Below are 25,677 nucleotides of genomic sequence, written 5' to 3'. Positions count from 1 at the left end.
GTGTCAGTGAGAACAGTGTCTCGTAGGGTGCATGAGCTTGGTTACACAAGTCACAGGCCTGTGAAAAAGCCTCTTCTCTCTAGCAGCCAGAGAATTCGTAGGCTTGCCTTTGCTAATAAATATCTAAACTGGGGTGAGGAGCAATGGTTGTCAGTGTTGTGGTCTGATGAGGCAACGTTTAGTGTTACCTGTAACAGAGGAGCACGCAAAGGTAGTGACCCACTTGACCCACGGTATGTAGAAAGCACAGTTAAACATCCTGATTCACTCATGGTATGGGGTTGTTTCTCAGGGAAGGGTTTGGGGAAGCTTGTTGTACTTCCCAAGAACCTCAGAGTGAATCAGGATGTTTACCTGGAGCTTCTGTGTGATCATTTACCACACTCCTTCGAGCTAACAGGTGCATGAGTGTTTCAGCAGGACGGTGCACCTGCTCACAAGGCCAAATCGGTCACCAATTGGCTTCGTGACTGCGAGGTATCATCCATGACAGACTGGCCAGGAAATAGCCCGGACCTCAACCCGATTGAAAACCTCTGGTACCTCGTAAAGAAGAGTCTCCAAGGGAAGGACGTGAGCTCTCTGCCTAAGCTGGAAGCCGCCATTCGTGACTCCTGGGACAAAATACCGCTCCAGCACCTCAGGAGCCTCGCCCTTTCACTTCCAAGACGTCTCAGGTCCGTGAAGAAACATAAAGGCTACCCTACGAAGCACTAAAGGTAAATAAAATGCATTATTTATATGTTTTTTCAATATTGAAAGGTTTGTTTCTCAGGAGGGACGCAGGGCGCTCCATACTTCTGACGAGCACTGTATATATATATATATATATATATATATATATATATATATACTGTATATATGTACAAACAGTTTGGGTATACATGGCGAGTGATGAGAAGGGTGGGTGGTGAACTGAATGAAAGGAAGGCAATGATTGATTATGTGTGTGTGGATGAAAGGATGCGAAGATGTGTAATGGATGCAAGAGTTTATAGAGGTTGGGGGAGTGGACTTTCTGACCACTACTTGGTGGTGGCCAGAATTAGAATTCAAGAAAGATGGAGGAATAGAAAAAGGGAAAGACGAGAGGAAGGAGTAGTTGCAAGGAGAGTGGAAAGGTTACAAGAGGATGGGAAAAAGGTAGAGTATAAGAGAGAAGTGGAGGAACGATTGGGCAAATGTGAATTGGAGCAGATGGGAGACGTGGAAGGTGTGTGTAGGATATTTACAGAAGAAATATGTGCAGCGTGTGATGTGGTGTGTGGAAGGAAGAGAAGACGGAGGGGGGTGCAAGGAACAGCGTGGTGGACTGAAGAGGTGAAACAGGCTGTGGCACAAAAGAAGAAAGCATACAATGAATGGATGAGAAATAGGGGCATGGAAGAAGTTGAGAGGTGGAAGAGAGAGTTATATGTAGAAAGAAAGAGAGAGGTGAAAAGATTAGTAAGAGAGAGTAAGAAGAGAGTGGATGAGGAATTTGGAAGGAATTTGAGTGTAAAGTGGAGGGACTGTAAGAAAATGTTCTGGAAAGAGGTGAAAAGAGTAAGACAGGGTGGAAGTGAAGTTAGCAGGGGAGTGAAAGATAAAAATGGTAGATTACTAGTGGAGAAGGGAGAAAAAGTGAGCAGATGGAGAGAACACTTTAAGGAATTGTTGAACATAGAGGATGGAAGTAATGCGAGTATAAGTGGCTGGGGAATGGCTGGGAGAAAGAGGGAGGTGAGAAGACAGGAAGAAATCAGTAGGATAGAAGTTGTGGAAGCAGTGAAGAAAGTTAAATTGGTGAAAGCCCCAGGAATTGATGGAGTGTGTGGTGAAATGCTGAAGCATGGGGGAGAGATAGTAGTAGAATGGATGTGGAAGATGTGCAGATTGGCCTTGGAGGAAGGTAGAGTCCCGGAGGATTGGAAGTCAGGTATAATTATTCCCTTGTACAAAGGAAAAGGGGAAAAAGAAGTGTGTGGTAATTATAGGGGCATTCGTCTTCTTAGTATAATAGGAAAAGTGTATGGTAGGATGCTTATTGACAGAGTTAGAGAAAGAACAGAGAAATTAGTTGGAGAAGAACAGGGAGGCTTTAGGAAGGGAAGAGGTTGTGTAGATCAGATATTCATTCTTAGATCTTTAATGGAAAAGTTTCTAGAGAAGGGAAAGAAGTTGTATGCGGCTTTCATGGATTTGGAGAATGCATATGACAGGGTGGATAGACAAGGATTGTGGAAAGTGTTAAGAATTTATGGAGTAGATGGGAAGTTGTTGAATGCTGTGAAGAGTATGTACGATGGTGCGAAGGCTGCAGTGCGTGTGAATGGTGAACTAAGTGAATTTTTCTCTTTGAAAGTTGGTTTGAAACAGGGATGTGTCATGTCTCCATGGTTGTTCAATCTGTACATGGATGGGGTAATAAAAGAGGTACAAGGTAGGGTAGTGGATGTTGGAGTGGCCCTGGTGAGAGAGGATAGTGTTTGGAAACTCCCTGTACTGTTGTTTGCAGATGATACTGTGTTGTTGAGTGAAGACAAAGGGGAGCTGCAAGGCTTGGTGGATGAGTTTGGGAGAGTGTGTAAGAAACGGAATCTAAAGGTGAATGTAGGGAAGAGTAAAGTGATGGTCTTTGAGAGAGGTGAAGTCAGTGAATGTACAGCGAGGTTGGATGGTGAGGAATTGGAAAATGTGAGTCCGTTTAAGTACTTGGGTAGTGTGATGAGTAAGGATGAAGGTTTGGAGGGTGAAATGCTTGAAAGGGTACAGCAGGGAAGAAAGGTTGCTAGTTCTTTGAAAGCATTGATAAGAAACAGGGAAGTGAGCATGGAAGTGAAAAAGTTACTACATGACAGTATTGTGATACCAACTCTAACGTACAGGAATGAAGCTTGGACGTTGTTGGAGGGACACAAGTCAAGAGTGAGAGCAGTGGAAATGAGTTATTTAAGAGGAGCCTGTGGAGTCACATGGAGAGACAGGCTGATGAATGAGGATATAAAGGAGCATTGTGGTGTGGATGTGGATGTGATAGGAAGCGTTATGAGGAACACACTGAGGTGGTTTGGCCATGTGGAGAGGATGGAGGGTGAAAGACTGACGAAGAGAGTGTATGTGATTGAGGTGGAGGGGGGAAGAGGGAGGGGGAGGCTGAGGATGAGATGGAGGGATGGGGTGGAGAGGTATATGAGAGAGGGGGGTGTGAGTTGGGAGCAGGACAGTGAAATGGCGGGGGACAGGGCGACTTGGAGGCGATTTGTTTGTGGCCACCCCAAATGGGATTGAGGCGTCTGGCAATAGATAGATAGATAGTTTGGGTTTATGCCAGACAAAGGGACCACTGATGCCATGTTCATTGTTCGACAGCTTCAGAAAAAACATGTAGGAAAGAAAAGGGAACTGTACTTTGTTTTTGTTGGTTTAGAGATGGCCTTTGATAGAGTCCCTGGAGAGGTGGTGAAGTGGGCAATGAGAAAGCTTGGGATCGAGCACTGGTTGGTTAGGGTGGTTATGGCCATGTATGTGAGTGCTCACACCCAGGTAAGGGTGAATGAAGATTTGATTGATAAGTTTTCCGTGAATGTTGGTGTGCAGCAGGGGTCAGTTTTGACCCCCATGTTGTAGTAGTAGCAGTAGTTGTTCCCTAGGCAGTCTGGCCGAACAGCCCCGAGTCCCTTAGGAAGGCCATGGCCGAGACCGGGGCTTTCCCACAGAGCTCTCAAAGAGTATATGTTGTGTTGTTGGCGTAGGTGATTGTATGCAATGCAGTCTTCCATTATGTGCTTAATAGTATGGATTGCTGTGTTGCATCCTGGACAGGCATCAGCGATGGAGTCATCCAGCCTCTTCTGGTAGCTTAAGAGGGCTTAATGGTGCTCACATCTCAGCCTGGCCAGGTGGACCCTGTCCTCATGAGGAACATAGGATTCAGAAGGGTGGATGTCAGGAGGCCGTGCATGCAGCTGTGTGTTGTCTAAGTGATTAAATGGAGCAGTGAGTGATCTGAGTGTGGATATGCTTCTGGAAGCTGGTCTTAGGTGGGCGAGGGGGAGAGATGACAGTATTTGTGTATGGTATCGTATGCTGGGTGTTGTTTTGATGTTCCTTGGTGTGGGTAGATGTGCTGCCATGTACTGTAGTGGATGTTGTGGGTTTGTGGTGGCTGCAGCAAGAAACTGGGTGCCTCTCATGTCTAGGTGATCCTTGACTTTGAGGACTTTGGTTTCTTGATGTAGGTGGTCTGTGGGTGTAGTAGCTGTGAAGCCTGTGATTATTTTTAGTGCCTTGTTCTGTATGGTCTGTAGAGTGTTATAGTGTGTTTAGGTGAGGTTAGAAGCCCAGGCAGGGCTTGCATAATTCATCACTGAACGTATGTATTGTTTGTATACTGTGGTGGTGGTTTCTTTGTTATGTCCGAATGTTGTATGGGCAAGTGACCTCAAAGCATTGAGTCTTGGTGTTATTTTATTTTTAATGTTTGTGATGTGTTGTTTAAATGACAATGATGTATTGTATATTACACCAAGGATTTTGGGGGGAGGGGTGTATGTGGTAAGGGAGTGTTGTTTTTGGTGAGGTGTGGAATGTGACTGTGTTCTGCTGTCTAGTTTGTGAGAAGAGTCACTGTAGATTTGGCTGGGGCTATTTTGAGCCTGTTTGTGGTGAACCATTCGTGTAGTGTGTTAAGGTAAGGTTGAATGATGTGTGCAGCTGTGTTTGCGTTTTGGTGCTTACATGTAAGTGTTATATCATCTGCATAGGAAGCTATGTGTATCTTTGGTGTGTGGGGTGTGGGTATGTCATGCATTTATAGGTTAGAGTGTAGGGGACAAAACAGATCCTTGGGGGACGAAGTTTGTGAAGTTTCTGGTGTTAGAAGACTGACTGGCAAATGTTATGTGTGCACATATGCCTGCTAAGTAGTTTGCCAGCCATCTTTTTGTGTTATTGTGCATGTTTGTGTTGAGTATTTTGTTTGTGAGGTTGTGGCGGGGGATGGCATCAAAAGCTCTGCTAATGTCTAGTGTGATTAGGAGTGATCTGTGTGGTGGCCTAGCTGAATTTATGCCATCGAAAACTCTCTGTGTAAGGTCTGTAAGAAGGGTGTTTGTGGAGTGTAGTGGCCTAAAACCATGTTGTGACTGGGCAAGGGGAATGTGAGTTGTGACTAGTTGTGGTACCAGTCGTTCAGTGACTTTAGAGGGGGTGCAGAGGAGTGTGATGGGGCAATGTGAGGAGGGTAGCCCCTTGTTACCATGATAAACAGCCCCTTGTTGTTTATCATGGTACTTGAAGCCCTCTCATGTTACTTCAGAAATGGACTCCCATGGGAGAGGTTGTATGCTGATGATTTGGTGTTGATTGCAGAGAATGAAATGGAGGCAGAGGAAAGATTTAGGAAGTGGAGAAATGGTTATGTGGCACATGGGCTTAAGAGTAAATGCAGATAAAACAAAAGTGATGGTATCTAGGGATGATGGCCAGGGTTGGAGAAAACCTGGGTTTGAAAAAAGGAAAAAAACATTTTTTTTTTTTTTTTGGGGGGGGGCCTTATTGGGTTTAATTGGGCCTTTGGGAGTTTTATTGTTATTCCTCATATTTATCTGTAAATTAGTTAAAATAAGCAATTTACAAGGTAATTCAGAACTAAATACTGTAAAAGGTTTGGAGTGTTATATGGAGAATAGGTACTGTACTTGTTTTAGGCATGTTGATACAAGTTGCTCCAGTTGGACCAAGTTGTTGATAACTTGTACTGTATTGTATATGTTAATACAGGAAATGGACAGGTGAGTCCTGACTACTGCTGACTCAGTACTCAGTGTCTCAGTCTCAGTTTTTCTATGGAAGTGAGAGGACCATAGCAACAAAATACCTGCTGGTTGTGGGAGAAAAATGGCAACTGAGTGGGATGAAGTTGATGTTTTACAGAATAAAAAACCGAAAGCAGCCTGCAGATACTGCAACCAGATAATAAGTGCTAAAATAGAATGAATGAGAACCCACATCCAAAAGTGTCCCAAGAGGAAAGCTCTTTATAGGGAAAAGGAAGGTAAGCAAGGTATTTAGAAATAATAATAACTGCAGTATTGTAGCCTATCTGGATTTTAGGAAAATTTCTGTATTGTCTGCATGTATGACTGACTGCAGAGAGAGGGGGCATGTGTATGTTCCCAGGGTCCTATGTTCCCCAGCTTTACATCCTAACTACCCTAACCTGTCCTAACCATTACATCCTAACTACCCTAACCTGTCCTAACCATAACCTAACCCAACTTTAGGAACATAGCACTACATTTAATGCAAAAATTAAAAGTGTAAGAAACTAAATTAAAAAAAAAGTTTTTTTTTTTGGGGGGGGGTTAATAACAACCCTGCTGGTGGCGGTATTGTCAAAGAAAAGGGAGAGTGGCCATGTGCGATTTGCCACAAGGGTGTGGGAAGTAATTCCATCTTGTGCAGTGTCTGTGATAAGTGGGTGCATAAGAAATGTTGTGGTATTAGAGGTAGACTGCGAGATAATGTTGATTTCATGTGTGCAGTGTGTCGGAGGGTGCAGGTGGAGATTGTCAGGCATGAAAGAATTGAACTTGCTGGTGAGTCTCTTGAATGTGTGGAAGAGTTTTGTTATTCAGGAGACATGTTATGTGCTGGAGGTGGGGCTGGAGCTAGCTCTGTGGCTAGAGTGAGGAGTGGTTGGAAGAAGTTCAGGGAGCTGTTGCCTCTCCTGACATTGAGAGGACTCTTCCTTCATGCTAAGGGATCTTTGTATGCAGCATGTGTTAGGAGTGTAATGCTGTATGGTAGGGACACCTGGTCAGTAAAGGAAGAGGATATTCACAGACTCAAACTCACAGAAATGACAATGATTAGGTGAGTGTGCAGTGTGTCCCTGAGCGTGAGGCCTGGGGGGGGGCTAGGTTTACAATGGAAGAGTTGAGGGGTTGGTTGGGACTGGAGTGTATTGGTGTTGTGATGAGGAGAGGTAGATTGGGATGGTTTGGGCATGTGGAAATGATGGGGGATGATAATGGAGGACTTTCAAAGTTGCCTGCTGCTAGAGGCCACCACCGTTAACGCTTGTCTGCTCCGAGTACCTGTTAAATTACTGTGATTTTTGTGCGTTGATATGAGAACCTTTGTGGCAAAATAACATCATTCCCTATTGAAGTATTGAAAAAACTTCATAACAAAAATATAACAAAGGAGAATACATTGCCCTCGTTGTTTTAGTTTCCCAAAATGAAGCCCGAGTTTTGAAAACCTGGCACTTATATATTTCATCACTTTTAATGAAGCTGCTTCAAAGCTTAGTTAATTCTTGCCTCCTGAAATATTTGATATATACTGTAGTTTTAGCCAAGCATTTGTTTTGTTTGTGTCAGTCTCTCTTTTGGTGGATATTTAATGATGATCTGTTAAATTATTCCTCATCAGCCATCCTAGCTCAGAGACTGTCCCCATTCCAAGATCATATGACTTATTTTAAAGTGGTGATAACACATTTTCTTAGGGGGGATAAGTCATCATCAAATCTTGGAACAGGGACCGTCTCTGAACTCGGATGGATGATGTAGAAAACTTAATAGATTATCATTAAATTTCTGCCAAAAGAGAGACTGACACAAACAAAACACTTTCTTGGCCAAAGCTGGGTTACAGTAAATACCGAACATTTCAGGAGGCAAGAATAAACTCTGCTTTGTAGCAGCTTCATTAAACATGACGAAAATAAATAGTCATCCCTCATTTATCCGGACATAATAGAGGCAAAGGCACGTCCGGGTAGTGGCAACATACAGATAATGAACACTATTCCCCTACCTATACCCACCTCCAACCTATACCTAACCTATTTTTTACAGTACATGTGCTTAATTTGGCACTGTTTTCCAGTCATTGAGGGATATTTTGACATCAGAACACACAAAGAAATATCCAGAGTAATGCCAGACACCAAGAAAACATGCAGAAAAAAACACTGAAAACCCAAAACACCCTACCTAAACAGTAGTGTATGTACAGTGCCCCTCCTTATTTTGGCACTGGTTTCTGGTTATTCTGCCATATTTTGACATCAAAACATGCTTAGTATTATCCAAAATAATTTTCAACACCAAGAAAACCATGAAAAAAAAAAAAAAAAAAAAAAAACACCCTCCCTATACACCAGTGTATATACAGTACCCCTCCTAGTTTTGGCACTGTTTTCAGGTCAATCTTTCTTATTTTGACATCAAAGCATGCATACGCACATCCAAAGTACTGTTAAACACCAAGAAAAAACTAGAAATAAAAATGAAAACCAAAAAACACCCGACCTATACACTGCTGTATGTACAGTACCCCTTCTAATTTTGGCAGTTTTCTGGTCAATCTGCCAGACTTAGACATCAAAACACATATAGGAATATCCAAAGTATAGTAATGCTAGACACCAAGAAAACTACAAAAAAAACATTGAAAAACGAAAAAAACCCGACCTATGTATGTACAGTACCCCTCCTAATTTTGTACTGTTTTCTGGTCATTCTGCCATATTGAGACATCAAAACACACATAGGATTATCCTTGTTAATGCTAACCACCAAGAAAACCATGAAAAAATAAACATTGAAAACCAAAAAAATACCTGACTTATACACTGCATTATGTACAGTACCCCTCCTAACTTTGGCTCTGTTTTCCGGTCATTCTGCCATATTAAGACATCAACACACACATAGGATTATCCATACTACTGCCAAACGTTAAGATAACAATGTTATCTGTGACGAGTGATTGTTCCTGGGGCCCCCCAAAAATCCAATGGCCAAATATGCCACCAGAAATTGGTTATATTGGTATAAATGGTATACCATCATCTTTGCTGGTGTTTATACTATGTGGTAATCTAATAAAGATACATAAAACTTATAAGTAAAAGTACAGAAATGCAGTGAGAATAAAGTGTTCAGGAGTAAAACTTACCTTCATATAACTTCCCACCATCCTAGTGCAAAATTTTGCCAGCACCTTCCAAGAGTTAAGCACATGTCTAGATGCAGAATTTCATAAGCTTTCTCATGGTCACTCCAAAATTCCGACACAACCAATAGTAGTCAAATAAATTGCAAAAAAATTTGAAAACTTACAAGTAAGTGTTATTACCACGGAGGAGGGTAGGGATTGAGGGAGTTGGATGGAAGACAGGAGGGTGTGGAGGAGGGACTGGAGGGGGAGAGAAGTGAGGCTGTGGCAGGATTCTCCCCCTTCTGTCAAGAGGTGGACAGGCACTTTTACCCTACATTTACTCGTGGCTTGTGGTCTGTTAAACGCTGAGTGGCCATGCGGAAACATAACTCACCCTGACCGGGGGACTTTCGACATTCAGTAGAGAGGTGGACAGCCACTGTCACGCAACATGTGCTTGTGGTGTGTGTTCGATGGTGGTGGCGTTTGGGAAAGACTTAGCCCAGTGGCCATGCAACATTGGACATTTGGTTGGGTTGCGTATGGATGTTTTGACACCGCTTGCGGGTTACAGTTTTGTTACTCGGCTGCTGGAGGTTCGTTGGGGGTGATAGGTTGAGCGCGCTACTTTGACCATTCAATACAGGGGTGAACGGACATTTTAGCTCTGGTTGTGGGTCGTGGACCACATCCCGCTCACGGCTCAAGCCCAGCAACCACGATACTGAATGTTTGAACATGTCAACTGGCCGGCCAAAGTTCTCGGGGACTCCTACGTCCAGATAATAGCAAGTAAATTTGGATAATGGTTTCATAGAGCCAAGATCCAACATCCTGATAATGAACACGTTGGGATACTGAGTGTCCGGATAAATATGGGACTACTATACATAAGTGCCAGGTTTTCAAAACTCAGGCTTCGTTTTTGGAAAAATAAATTAATGAGAGCAATGTTTTCCCCTCTGTTATAATTTTCTTATGAAGCTTTTTCAATACTTCAATAGTGTATGATGGTATTTTGCCACACAGGCTCTCATATCAACAGAGAAGTATATCGGTAATTGAACATGACTGTGCTCAGGACAGAGAAGCCGTAAACAGCGAGAGACATCTGGTGGTAGATGATTTCCGAAGTCCCCCATTGGGTGCAGAAAGTGAGGAGCGTTAATGGGGGTAGGGTTGCTAAAGGTAGACCGAAAAAGACATGGGACTAGGCACTGAGTGTGACCTCAGGGATAAGGGACTGAATAAGGAAGCTGCCAGAGATGGAGCAGCATGGAAAACCACCATTAGGTGTCCAAGGCTGATGCATGCAAGCATGTTGGAGCCTTCAGAAACAACATGAAAAACCACTACCTCCCCTGGGATAAGATCATAATGATTATCATAAATTGCAAACGAATGATTTCCAATTGAAAAGACTATCGGAATTGAATGAATGTCATAAAAAGCATCGGGCTTAGATGATCATACAGTAGTTTCATTGCTGAAATCATCTTGTAACTTCTGCTTAATATTTATCATGATCAGGCTATCTGTCTGGCCTTCTATCTATCTATCTGTCCATCTGTCTATCTATCTGTCTATTGCCTAATGCCTTAATCTCATAAGGGGTGGCCACGAACAAATCACTTCCATGTCGCCCTGTCCCCCTGCCATTTCACTGCCCTCCCCTAAGCTCACACCCCCCACTCTCCTATACCTCTCCACTCCATGCCTCCATCTCACCCTTGGCTTTTCCCTCCCTCTCCCCCCACTCCACCTTAATCACATACACTCTCCTTGTTACTCTCTCATTCTCCATCCTCTCCACATGGCCAAGCCACCTCATCGTATTTCTCCTCGTGCTTTCTGTCACATCCCCATCCACACCACAATGCTCCTTCACTTCCTCATTACTCAGTTTGTCTCTCTCCATGTAACTCCACATGCTTCTCTCAAATAACTCATATCCACTGCTCTTACTCTTGACTTGTGTCCTTCCAGCAAAGTCCAAGCTTCACCTCTATACAGTACATTAGAGTTGGTATCACAGTACTATGATACAGCAACTTTTTTTTTTTTACTTCCATGCTCGCTTCCCTATTTCTTATCACTGCCTTCAAAGAACCAGCAACCTTTCTTCCTTGTTGCACTCTTTCATGCACTTCATCCTCCAAACTTCCATCCCTATTCATCACACTACCCAAGTCTATCTATCTGTCTATTGCCAGACGCCATAATCCCGTACGGGGTTGCCATTTGACTCTGAGTTATTTGTTTTACAGGGAGGGGCACTAACCCTCCACCAACCCACTTGACACGTAGGGAGCACGTATGGTTTGGTTATATGGTTACCACCCAGCGTTGTAAATGGTTTCTTGGCATACAGGAAACCATTTGGCTTGTCACTCAATGTAAAGCCACCTGTAACGGAAAGAAAAGCAATAAGTAGTGACAGGAAAGATGGGAGAAATAGGAAGAGAGGAGGGCAGGCACAGAAAACGAATGATAAAGGATAAGGAAGAAGTAGGCAGCACTACATCACATGAGTGGATGATGGTGATGTAATGCTGCCTACTTCTTCCTTATCCTTTATCATTCTTTTTCTGTGCCTGCCCTCCTCTCTTCCTATTTCTCCCATCTTTCCTGTCACTACTTATTGCTTTTCTTTCCGTTACAGGTGGCTTTACATTGAGTGACAAGCCAAATGGCTTCCTGTAAGCCAAGAAACCATTTACAACGCTGGGTGGTAACCATATAACCAAACCATACGTGCACCCTACGTGTCAAGTGGGTTGGTGGAGGGTTAGTGCCCCTCCCTGTAAAACAAATAGCTCCTGAGTCAAATGGCCACCCCGTACAGGATTATGGTACAGTACTTAAATGTTGTTGAGTGAAGACGAAGGGGAGCTGCAAGGCTTGGTGGATGAGTTTGAGAGAGTGTGTAAGAAATGGAACCTAAAGGTGAATGTAGGGAAGAGTAAAGTGATGGTCTTTGAGAGAGGTGAAGTCAGTGAATGTACAGCGAGGTTGGATGGTGAGGAATTGGAAAATGTGAGTACGTTTAAGTATTTGGGTAGTGTGATGAGTAAGGATGGAGGTTTGGAGGATGAAGTGCTTGAAAGGGTACAGCAGGGAAGAAAGGTTGCTGGTTCCTTAAAAGCAGTGATAAGAAACAGGGAAGTGAGCATGGAAGTAAAAAAGTTACTACATGACAGTATTGTGATACCAACTCTAACGTACGGAAGTGAAGCTTGGACATTGTTGGAAGGACACAAGTCAAGAGTGAGAGCAGTGGAAATGAGTTATTTAAGAGGAGCCTGTGGAGTCACGTGGAGAGACAGGCTGACGAATGAGGATATAAAGGAGCGTTGTGGTGTGGATGTGGATGTGATAGGAAGCGTTGTGAGGAACACACTGAGGTGGTTTGGCCATGTGGAGAGGATGGAGGGTGAAAGATATACGAAGAGAGTGTATGTGAGTGAGGTGGAGGGTGGAAGAGGGAGGGGGAGACCGAGGATGAGATGGAGGGATGGGGTGGAGAGGTATATGAGAGAGGGGGGTGTGAGTTGGGAGCAGGGCAGTGAAATGGCGGGGGACAGGGCGACTTGGAGGCGATTTGTTTGTGGCCACCCCAAACGGGATTGAGGCGTCTGGCAATAGATAGATAGATAGACTTAAATGCACTCTCATTTTCCATTATGGTACCTCATCATCCAACCTCGCGTACATTGAGTGGCATCATTTCTCTCGAAGACCATAACTTCACTCTTTCCAACATTCACCTTTAGATTCCGTTTTTTTACACTCCTAGACTTATCCACTAAGCCTTTAAGTTCCCCTTCCTCTTCCCTTTACAGTACAATATCATCTGCAAACAACAGTACAGGAAGTTTCTTAATGCTGCCCTCTCTCATTAGGGCTGCTCCAACATCCACTTCCCTAACTTGTGTCGTTTATAACCCCATCCATATACACGGGGGTCCTTGATATACGAAAGGGTTAGGTATCGTACCTTTAAAATCTTCCTTATCCTGATTTTTTGTATATAGAAGCATTTTTTCCCATAAGAAACTTAAGAAAATGAGGAGATGCGTTCCGGGAGCCCCTTTAAAACTATCAGCTAGCTACTAGGCTGGTTGTAAGCTTTTAACTCTACAGTACAAATGTTTATAAAAGCTAATGAAATTTAAACTATTGTTCCATCCATCCATCCATCATCCAGTCCTACATTGCCCCATGAGGAGCGTAGGAGCCCAAGGTTAGGCAATTTGGTCCTGACATTTAAGACGAGAGTGACCAGCCTCACTCCTCCCTGAGTGGCATTATGTGAGCAGTAAACCCCAACCACCCCTTGGATATAAACCTTCACTGGCTTAGTCCAATTGGAGTGACGTAATTACCCACTAAACCACCAGGTGCCAAAATTTGGTTATATGGTTACCACCCAGCATAGTACAGTAAATGGTTTCCTGATGTACAGGAAACCATTTGGCTTGTCACTCAGCATAGAGTCACCCACAGGCAGAAGTAAGAAGAAAGAATGAAGGAAAGAAAGACAGAAGAGGGAGTGTAAAGTCACCCATAGGCAGAAGGACAAGGAAAGAATGAAGGAAAGAAAGACAGAAGAGGATGGAGGAGAGGAAAGGGTAGACACCCGAGAGCAACACTACATCGAGTGAGTGGATGGCGAGCACCCCCACCTACCACTATAAACTGTTGTTTATTTATCAAATTACGGTAAAAAATACAAAACAGTTAACTGTATGCAGGTGAGGCAGGGCGAGTCACAGTGACTGGTGGCCCCCTCAGGTTGCCTCCTCTGGATCCTGTGGTGAGGCAGGTACTGGAGGGTGAATCCTAGGAGCAAAAAACTAAATGATCTTGCGCTGCTTGGACACTAATATTTTTCTCTCTAAGAAGCTCTTCATAACATCTTAGCCCACCTTTGACAAGGCTGCATATCTTGAAGCTTCTGTCCATCTCTGGGTCAGGCTGAAAGACAAGGTCATTTGCATGCCTATAGGCTTCCAGAATCTTTCCAGTGATGCAATGGTCAAAGTGTGTGTGACAGGAGAGTAAGGTTCTTCAGTATCCTGCCTAGTCTCCTGCAGCTCCAACAGGTCTTCCGTGGTCAGCTCCTTGTGAGACTCCACAAGTTCCGTGATGTCCTCAGGCCTCAGTTCCACCCCATTGTCGCCCAGGGCAGCCTCATTTGTCAAGGCAGCAGTCTCCTTGTCGAGGATGACAGCATTGGGCACTGAAAAACCAGTGAAGTCATGCACTGCCTCCGGCCACAGTTTCCTCCAAACGGCATTCATAGTAGCAGGAGTTATCTCTCTCCACACTTCAGCAATCATCTCAAGGCCTTTTTTGATAACAAAAGTCTTCCAGAAATCCTGTGGTCCATTGATCTTGCCATCTCATTGCACATGCAACAGCGTGTGCATGGTGCATCTGGTGTAATAGTGCTTGAAGGTGGCAATCACCCCCTGATCACAAGGCTGCAACACCGCTATGGTGTTTGGGGGAAGAAAGACCACCTGAATGTTATCACACCATTCGACCATAGCCCGTGGATGCACTGGTGCATTGTCGACGATCAACAAGGCCTTGTTCGCTAGGTTGTGTGCTGAAGTGTAGCGGGAAATAGAGGAAGAAAAATAGTTATAGATGTAGTCATAAAAGATAGCAGTAGTAACCCATGCCTTTTTAGAGGACTTCCAGTAGACAGGCAGAGACGGCTTAGATGTATTTTTCAGTGCACGAGGGTTTTCAGAACTGTAGACCAGAAGCGACCTAAGCTTGACGTCACCCCCGGTATTGCCTCCTAGAGCCAAGGTCAGGCGATCCTTAGCTGCCTTAAATCCCTGAGCAGTTTTATCCTGCCTGAAGGTACAGGTGCTGCAACAAAAAATTGACACTTGTTATAAAACACTCATAAAACACTGCATCTTATCAGTTATAGGAAGCCATTACATTTTTCATGTGATATCTCATGACTGGCCACCTTCACAACACGTGCCACTTCATAACACTTGTTAAACACTTATAAATTGACTCAAATAGGTATGTAAAGTGCACAGAAAAATTTTAGAACATCACTCAGTTAAAACTTCACAACGCTTTTGTCACTTTCATAACAAAAAACTGAGGCTCTGTTGCAAAGGCAAAACCTCTGCCCAGCATCTGAACTGAATTGAACTGAACGCTAGTTAAACACGCATAAATTGACCCAAACTAACAGAGTGATTTCATATGACTGGCAACCTTCACAACACATGCCACTTTCTGGAGTCATAAATTTCACTCCTTTCACCACTACCTGTCTTGATTACGGCAGATATTTCTATTATTTCTTGTTACAGCTAGCCTATAAATAACTTGTAAAACAACGAATTATGAATTTAACTTACTTGGATGGCATTTTCTTCCAATAAAGCCCATTCTCATCGATGTTGAAGACCTGCTTTGAGGAGTAGCCGCCTTCCTCGATGATTTCTTGAGCCGGTCTGAGAATGCCGACGCAGCAGCTGAATCGGCGCTAGCAGCCTCTCTCTCAAGCCAGGCATTGGTGAGACCAGCCCTCCTCATGAAACGATCAAACCAGCCTCTGCTGGCCTTGAAGGTCTCCCCAGCAGCAGAAGTGGCACCAGAAGTCCCAGCAGAAGTCGAACTAGAAGTGGCATCTGAAGGGCCTGCAGCATCCTCATCTCCGTCTAAACTGCCCCAGATCTCCATGACACGTTCTTGAATCAGCATTAAAGAGAGAAGAATCCTCTTCTGCTGACAGTCCTCCATCCACATTAACAGCAGCTATCCCATTTTTTTCATCCTGCTACTTCATGTCCATGTGGCTTGGCAAGCAGCAGGTAAGCTTGAATAAGAGGTTGCCATCATCTTGTAGAGTTCTTTCTTCTTGGTTACTGTACCAACAGTGGATACAGCTAAGCCCATAGCATGGCCAAGCTCACTCACACCATGGCCTTCATCGTGCATCTTGATAATTTCGAGCTTGTGTTCCTGCATCAGGGTTCGGTGTTGCTTCTTCTTGAGAGGCTCCACGGTGGATGGTGATGAAGGCGAAGAACGCTTGGGTGGCATGATGAAAGGTATGAAAGATGCAAAAGATGCGTAAAAATTCTTGCAGTACAGAAGCCATGCACTACACAGGCGGGGAGCAGGAATGGACTGGGACAAAGCGGAAGTACTCTAGTTGCTTGTCTTGTCATATACTGTATGATAGTGGCACTGCGGTCGGTCACGTACCAAATTTGAATCATTTTTTCGTAGCTCTTTTCTTACCATCAAAACATATGCCTTTCGTATAGGGGAATTTGTCCTATATTTTTCACTTTCGTACCTTCGAATTTTCATATATTGGGGCTTCGTATATCAGGGACTCCCTGTATTTAAATACTGTAATGTACTGTGAAGTACACTGTAATTTTCTCTACAGAAACATATTTCATGTTGATGGTTGTGATGATGATGATGGTGGTGGCAGTGATGTCAAGACATTATTGGAGAATACTGTACAATAACCCCCAAAATAAACAATCAGAGCATCAAAAAAATCAGAAAAACATTAGTAAAATGAAGCGTGCTTCACTGTACCGTACTGAATAGTGTACGCCATACTGTACTTTCATTGATTGAAATTCTAGCAGATGATTCCGCCACACAGAACAAAATGGTCATCACGTAGTTCAAGACAGACTTCACTTGGGAAGAAACAGATGTCTAAATGATTTTATATTTCATGTTCACGATTCCTTTGTAACATGATTATTTTTATCTATCTATCTATCTATCTATTGCCAAACACCTCAATCACGTTTGGGGTGCCCGCAAAAAAATCGCCTCCACGTCGCCCTGTCCCCCGCCATTTCACTGCCCTGCTCCCAACTCACACACCCCTCTTCTATATACCTCTCCATCTCATCCTCGGCCTCCCCCTCCCTCTTCCCCCCCTCCATCTCACTCACATACACTCTCTTCGTCAGTCTCTCACCCTCCATCCTCTCCACATGGTCAAACCACCTCAGTGTGTTCCTCATAACGCTTCCTATCACATCCACACCACAACGTTCCTTTATATCCTCATTCGTCAGCCTGTCTCTCCATGTGACTCCACAGGCTCCTCTTAAATAACTCATTTCCACTGCTCTCACTCTTGACTTGTGTCCTTCCAACAACGTCCAAGCTTCACTTCCATACGTTAGAGTTGGTATCACAATACTGTCATGTAGTAACTTTTTCACTTCCCTGCTCACTTCTCTGTTTCTTATCACTGCTTTCAAGGATCCAGCAACCTTTCTTCCCTGCTGTACCCTTTCAAGCACTTCACCCTCCAAACCTCCATCCTTACTCATCACACTACCCAAGTACTGTACTTAAACGTACTCACATTTTCCAATTCCTCACCATCCAACCTCGCTGTACATTCACTGACTTCGCCTCTCTCAAAGACCATCACTTTACTCTTCCCTACATTCACCTTTAGATTCCGTTTCTTACACTCTCTCCCAAACTCATCCACCAAGCCTTGCAGCTCCCCTTCGTCTTCACTCAACAACACAGTATCATCTGCAAACAACAGTACAGGGAGTTTCCAAACACTATCCTCTCTCACCAGGGCCACTCCAACATCCACTACCCTACCTTGTACCTCTTTTATTACCCCATCCATGTACAGATTGAACAACCATGGAGACATGACACATCCCTGTTTCAACCCAACCTTCAAAGAGAAAAATTCACTTAGTTCACCATCCACATGCACTGCAGCCTTAGCACCATCATACATACTCTTCACAGCATTCAACAACTTCCCATCTACTCCATATATTCTTAATACTTTCCACAGTCCTTGTCTATCCACCCTGTCATATGCATTCTCCAAATCCATGAAAGCCGCATACAACTTCCTTCCCTTCTCTAGAAACTTTTCCACTAAAGATCTAAGAATGAATATCTGATCAACACAACCTCTTCCCTTCCTAAAGCCTCCCTGTTCTTCTCCAACTAATTCCTCTGTTCTTTCTCTTACTTTGTCAGTAAGTATCCTGCCATACACTTTTCCTATTATACTAAGAAGACAAATGCCCTTATGATTACCATGCACTTCTTTTTCTCCTTTTCCTTTGTACAAGGGAATAATTATACCTGATTTCCAATCCTCCGGGACTACCTTCCTCCCATATTTTCATCAACTCTTCTTGTTTAGTAACAATTTAATTGACTCTACCTTCCAATACACTTTCATTGGTGCCTTAGCAGAATCCAGCAGTCACTTGTACTGTACAGTAATGTACTCTTCAGAGCACTCGACAGTTGACTCGAGAGTGCAATGTAGGCTTGTTTGTATATCGGCACCATAGTGGCGGAGGAATACAATGGAGATTAAGATAACAAACACCTACCTGCTGCTGGCCAATGAAAAATCTGCATTAGAATTCTCCCTCCCCCACCATAACCATTCAGATCTCTTCTGCTCCCCACCACAGCTTCTTCCCTCCCTACTCACCGCCAACACCCTGTGAGCTGCTAGGCCCACCAACTGGCAACCCTCCCTTCCTCCCTCAACACTCCACCACTTTCATATTACAGTACAGTTTAAACCCATTCATTTTGTGTATTTCTTTATTTATTTTTTTTAATTTATTTTATTTTTTTGTGATAATGGCTGGATGTTTGATGACAACAGCTGTCTCATGCCAGATAATAATGTACTTTTAGCCAGAAGAAAGGGTCCTTCATGCTGGATAATGTCAAAGATTTTATGCTTACTGCTGGATACCATTTTGATTTAGCCATTGGCTACGCTGGATAATGCAGCGCTGAATAATCTGGAGTTAATTGTTATGATGACTTTAGAAGTAAAAGTTTTCATTAATAAAAGGAAATGAATGTTGCCAAATTGATGCCTGTAGAGTGTGTGATCATTGTATTAATTCATGTGCAGTGTGTATACTATAAAGTGAATTTTGTAGTGAATATTGCTGTTATTTCAGGGAAGGGTGCAGGTGATACCGGTGAGAAAGAGGTGACAGGGTCTGAGGATGAGCCAGCACTGATGGAAGTGCCAGCCTCAGCTGGAGCAGGAGGCGGGGGCATTGAACAGGACCCCAAGTTGCCTGATGTATCCACAGTAACAGATACTCAAGGAGTGGGGAGTGTGTGTCCAACAGTGCCTTCACAAATCCCTCATGTCACCACCACCTCACATGCAGAGGAGCCAGAGAGAAACTTGTTACCCAGTGTGGAGAGCAGTGATAAACAGTGTACCAGTACCAAAGTCCTTCCAGACCTTCTCAGTGAGAGCTCAGCTAGTAAAGTAAATAACAGAGAGCCAGGACTAACCACAGACAGATATGATAGTAAGAGTGCAGCTGTTGCGAACCAATTAAGTGTCAATATTGAAAATGAAGGAACTAGGGAAAAAGAGTGCAGTGGTGTTTGTGGCTGGATATCCCAAGGGGAGTCGGTTCTGCCTTCCATGGGGATCCTACCAGATGCTGAGAAGACTGCCCCCCAAGCCTCTCAGCCACAGAGATCACAGCCACCAGGGGCTGCGGTTGCAACTACCCGCCCTGCTGAACCTCATCCCACAGACCCCTCTGAAGTGGTTCACAAGATAAAAAAGATAAAGTGGCAAGATATAGAGGTTCCCATCATCACACAAAACAACAATGGCCCATGTCCATTGCTGGCCATTGTTAACGTTATGATTCTTAAGGTAAATACTGCAAGGTGTAGCATGTACAATAGTTATATACCTTTTATAGATGTAGGTATATATGTTATTCCCAAACAGTTGAATATCCAGGCTTTACGGCAAACACCTTGATGATTTTTTTTTTTTTTTTTGTCTTTCATCTTATTCAGGCACATTCAAGCAACTCTACTGATTTTACGCTTCCTTAGCCTTTATCATTATTTTTCTGTGCCTGCCCTCCTCTCTTCCTGTTTCTCCCATCTTTCCTGTCACTTCTTATTGCTTTTCTTTCCTTTACAGGTGGCTTTACATTGAGTGACAAGCCAAATGGTTTCCTGTAAGCCAAGAAACCATTTACAGCACTGGGTGGTAACCATATAACCAAACCATACGTGCTCCCTACGTGTCAACAAGTGGGTTGGTGGAGGGTTAGTGCCCTTCCCCATAAAACAAATAACTCTGAGTCAAATAGCCACCCCTTACGGGATAATGGCGTCTGGCAATAGATAGATAGATAGAAGCCACGCCCACTTTCTGTGTCTGAAAACAGCTGATTGGTCAGTACAAAATATTCTTGCAGCTGCCCATTTATTTGTATTAAATGAGTTGACACTTCATAGACAGACCAGATTTTCTCTTCAGTAATGTTATTTGTTAGGAGTATAACAGTGCAAATTATTTCAGGGCATTAGCACATTAGAGAGGATATTAAATACCGGTATGTAAAATAGATGCCACTAATGTTCGAAGTCAAGGATGCATGTACGCTTTCGAATGAGGCCTATTCACTGTTTCATTGATTGTAACAGATGTTATGTAGATACAAACAAATGACACCAAACATAAGGTACAATATTCAGTGAACTATAGCAATATTCAGTGAACTATAGTTGTACCGTACGACAATTTATTTCCCAAATCATTGTATAACTTATAAAACTTTTATGGAAGTGGAGTCCACGGGGAGGTAAAAGAAACAGCCACAGTGATAATAGTTTTCAAATGTAGATTATTCTGCAGCTCATATTGTAAATATTCTTTGTAAACAATGTATTGCGAAATTAAACAGGCAACTTACCCTACCTACTCAGCACCCTGCTGCTCTCCCAAGTGTCTCTCTCTCTCTTTCTCTCTCCATGATGAACAGGGGCGTATCACTGCAGTCCAGTACTGTACATACAGTACATGCTCACTGTCGGTACATCCACACCCTATCACGTAGGTAACCATTAATAATATGGCCTTCATAATTATAAGCTACCATGCATTTTAAAGTACAATATAGGCTTACTGGTATTGCAATATACAGTATGTAACTGGGTATTAAAAAATATTAAGGAAATTTATCAGGTTTTGACACTTGACAGCTGCGAGATGACATCAGCTGGCTGGTGGTATGTTTAATTTCCCGCCGAGCGAGTGGCTGTTCCCCTAAACATTTTACCACCTCAGGGACAGCTGTAATGATATTGACTTTTATCAGTTGTATAATGATTTGAGTTATAACTAGACTATACACACTGTACTTCATGGACTATTGTACTCTATGTTTGGTGTCATTTGTTTGTAGTAAATTTATGTTTGATACAAAAAGAAGTAGCGAATAGGCTTCATTTGAAAACTAATTGTATCCTTGACTTCGACAGTTTATGATACATATTAACTTTTTTTAGCATCCTCTGTAAAATGCTGATGCCTTGATATTATTTTTATGTTTATTTTCTTGATCATTAACATTACTGAAGAGAAATTCAGGCCTGATTACAAACTGAGAACACATTTAGTATGATTACATGGGTAGCCACTCGAACATTTAATATGAACCAATCACCAGCTTCCACACAAAGTGGGAGTGGCATCTAGGCCTTGGTAGTGTAAAATCGGTATACCATCCTTTTTTTATTAACCCTTTAACCGCGGGCATTGTTTTGCCCCGACTGGCCTCTCCCGCGGGGGTTCCAGCCAAAATGTAAACAAACTTTAACCCCTTAACCGCGGGGCATCACTTTCGTGACGCTTGGGAGCAAGGGATCACACCGCAGGGCGTCGCTTTTGTGATTCTGTGTTATTTTGAATTCACCTGGGCTTCCAAGTGGGGGCTTGTATCATCTATCAGTACTGCCAATGTCCAGCACTAGTCAGCACTCCTAATCTCATCTGTACTCCCATCCATTGTTGACAATTTAGCCATTTCTCCCCATTCTTGACTCCCCTCCCTACCCCCCCTCCATTACCCTATCCTCTCGCCTGCCCGGCCGTGCTACGCTAAGTAAATCTTCCCTGGAATTTTTCACTGATTTCATCCATTGAAATAAGCCCTATGCCCTATTCTCATACCAAATAATATATACAAGAAAGAAATAAGGTAAGTGAGAGTGCCATACACCTGGAATTGGCTAATTATCACCTGACAACACCTCACATGCACTCGTTCGCTAATTTTCGCTGTTTTTTTCCCCTTGAAATATGCCGTATAATCTATTTTCGTAATAAATATACATGTAAGGAGGGAAGGGAGAAGCCTAAGTGATATTTACATTCACCTGGAACTACCTAATTTATAATGTATCGTCTAGATTTCCTGCCAATCATTTCAGTGCTATACATAGCTGTTTCAAGAGCGAACATTGGTAGCACTGAATATCCCCTAAGTAGGCCTCTACCCCGGCCCTCCGTTATAAGTTTACTCTCATCTTCCGAAGTAGAGGTACGTCTGTTTCTTCTTGCTGACTTCAGCCACTTTTCACCCCCATGCAAAGGGCCCTGTGACCTTTACCCCCTACTAAACCTCGTGTGGAAAGAGGTAAAGGGCTGACAATTGATAAAAGAGAGACTACGATCTTTCTATTGAGTAAAACAGTGCAAGTGGAATTGTAAATAATGTGTAAACAGCAAGTGAAAGTAATGAATGTAAATATACGTGAACAATGGAAAATAGTTTTATAAGTTACTTCAAGTGACAGTGCATAACACAGTGTAAATAAAATAGAAATGTAAATAACGTAAATAAAATAGAGAACATAAATAGAAATGTAAATGAGTAGTATTATAAGAATACGAGTATATACCCTAGGAGTAATGAAAGTGAACGTTTCACTCTAGCATGTCTGAATACTAGGAGTTATGAGAGTGAAGATGAAAGTGACATTCACTCTCAATGCTAGTATACAGGACGAGAAAGTGAATGCTATGTATTTTACTGAAAGAAATTGAATCCCTACAGTGACAATAAACTAATACTACTGAAGGAAACTTATGGATAAAGACTGTAGATATATATAAGTGTTATATAGTAATAGAAATATAAAGTGTGAGGGGTTTTATGAATACAGGTAACTCGCACGGAACACGTGGCTTTCGTTCCTACCGTGCCGTGTTAGGTGCGAAATCGCGTATATTTAAACTACTCCATATTTTGCTCCCTAGACCCCCCAAATGTGTTGTTTTGCTGTTATCTGTCACTGGTAATCACTAGAAAGCGCTTTAAGTGGTTAGAAGGTTTATTTAATGTTATAACTCACAAATACTGTACTCCACAGCAAAACTTCAACACACAAATACTGCACGTAAACACAAGGAAACATTCCGACGCCGATCATAGGTAATCATATAAATCAGGTTAACTGGTACCAGTGCTTTAACTTACAAGCACATACCAGAACAGTACATATTTAACTTAGAAATGCAGTGCTGTGATATCGAATGATTTCAGTACATAATCTGTTAGGAATGGCTGGAAAAAAAAAATGTTATGAATACATTTTCACCTTTTTGATATATGTTTATGGTAGTTTCGAGTTATTTTTTACGTTATCGTTGTGCCCATGCTTGGAAAAGGGAGCGAAAGAGTTGAATTTTCAGTCCTAAATGAGAAAACTGCACGTCCTCCAAGGCTAGACTCTGCCACGGGAGAATAAAGTGGAGGGTCAGTCCGATTAGCAATAAGGAAGTTGTGTCACAACTTCCAGCTCCCACACCACGAGTATGGCTAAAAATAGAATCGTAATGCAGTTTCAGAACTAACAATAAGTCTAATTATTACGAATACAGATACAAAGCAGAAATAAATACGTTTACAGACGGGGAAAACGTACTTCTTCCGTCATAACATGTTCATCTTTCTCTATCATTTTACCTTGTTATTTTCACAATACTGTATATATTGCTGTTTCGTAAACAGGGTGGTTGTTTGTGTTTTGCAAGGGAGGAAAAAGATTGTATTTTCTGTCTGGGTCGAGATAATGGGTGTAACTATGTGTGGTTAGGCATGGCCACGAGCGAAAAAATCGTACATCCACTCATCACGATATCAGGTGGTGAACTGACAGATGACACACGAGAGGGTGAAGTCAAGGTCAGTCTCATGTCCCAGATTTTCGTTCACTTCCCGAAAGTTTTCACAGTTTTCTACAATTTTCATTGCATCAAATGATCCAAACCATTACAGCAAACCTGAGCAAATAGGTAAAGATACCAAGACAAAAATGTATTTTTCTCTTATTATAAGTCTTTAACGAACAAACTAAAAAGGCAATATTCCGACGCCGATCATGGGTAATCATATAAATCAGGTTAACTGGTTACAAGGCTTTATTCAATGCTTTAATTGCTTAAAAGTACATACCAGAACAGTAAATATTTAACTTACAAATACAGTACTGTAGAAAAGCAGTACAGTAAGAGTTTAACGAACAAACAAAAAAGGCAATATTCCGACGCCGATCATGGGTAATCATATAATTCGGGTTAACTGGTTACAAGGCTTTATTTAATGATTTAACTTTATTTAAGTGCTTACAAGTACAGTATATACGAGAACAGTAAATATTTAACTTACAAATACTGTACAGTACTGTGGAAAAAACGAACAAATAAAAAAGGCAATATTCTGACGCCTATCAGGTAAACTGGTTATAAGACTTTATTTCTTGCTTTAACGTTATTTAATAGTACTTTAAGTTGCACATAAACTTACCAGAACAGTACAGTACTCTAAATAATTAACTTACAAATACTGTGCTACTGTACTCGGGAATGTCTCACTTACTGAATAATTTCCCGCCTAGATCGTCACTTAATCAAAACAAACCGCGCGCTGCGGTGATGTTCGAGGATTTGATCTTTCAAAGGCCTCTCCTGCGTTAATTTGTAGTTTTCATGATGGTTTTTTAATCTTACGTTGTCTTATATGTATCCCAGCCCTTACCGTGTATAATTGCGAGCGGTGACGTTCGAGGATTTGATCTTTCAAAGGCCTCTCCTGCGTTAATTTGTAGTTTTCATGATGGTTTTTTAATCTTACGTTGTCTTATATGTATCCCAGCCCTTACCGTGTATAATTGCGAGCGCGTTCCGTGAGATCATGTTCCGTGCGAGTTACCTGTAATAAATGACAGAGTACCAAGAGCAAACTAGCGTAAGTGCGACGGTCAGACGCGCTCGTAATTTTCATTGCTTTCACAGTGTTTTTTTTGTGGAGTATGGATCCCAAACTACTTGAAAATCATAGAGTAGTGTTTATAGTGTTAATATCTGGCTGTGGTAATCATATTACGGGTTGTCGGGAAGTGTAAAGTGGAGACTTCGTTACCCAAATTCAGAGGTCTCCACAAGTCCTACGGTAACCGACGAAGGCTCAACAAACATTCCAGGAGAAAGCTGAAGGTATGTGCCATAAGCATATTTAATTTTAATATTCTAGGAATAATAACTGATTTTTGGCAAATATTTTTTGAGAGTCTGTCAGAGCCCGAATAACCCCGCGGCACAAGCAAAACATCGGTAAACATGCCCACGGTGTAGGGGTTAAACCTTTATAACTCTGCACATAATAAATCTAGAGCGAAAAATAAGGTACCATTAGAAAGTACTAACCTTTGGCTTTGCAATGATGTAGGTTTCATGATTTCGTTGACTATCACTGGATGGGCAGTGCCATTAGAAGTGAGCGATCTAAAATCACTATTTTTCACTCACACACCATTACTTTCGCTCACACACCATTACCAAATGCCAACCTCATTCTGATAATAATACTA

At 42.4% G+C, this 25,677-nt stretch overlaps 1 protein-coding gene across 1 annotated transcript in view; it reads left to right on the top strand.

Annotated features, from left to right (window-relative positions):
* Positions 1 to 25,677, top strand: part of LOC145413844 (ubiquitin carboxyl-terminal hydrolase MINDY-1-like) — a 178,103-nt gene that overhangs the window by 19,710 nt on the left and 132,716 nt on the right. Inside the window, exon 2 of the mRNA XM_080283510.1 lies at positions 18,936 to 19,660. Within this exon, the coding sequence (XP_080139636.1) occupies positions 18,936 to 19,660 (725 nt within the window). The remainder of the gene's footprint in view (positions 1 to 18,935; positions 19,661 to 25,677) is intronic.

This window comes from Coenobita brevimanus, chromosome 97 (genome assembly GCF_032717465.1).
Source record: "Coenobita brevimanus isolate Jiangsu-jjx chromosome 97, ASM3271746v2, whole genome shotgun sequence".
Taxonomy (NCBI): domain Eukaryota; kingdom Metazoa; phylum Arthropoda; class Malacostraca; order Decapoda; family Coenobitidae; genus Coenobita; species Coenobita brevimanus.
This window is presented reverse-complemented; position numbering and strand designations above follow the sequence as displayed.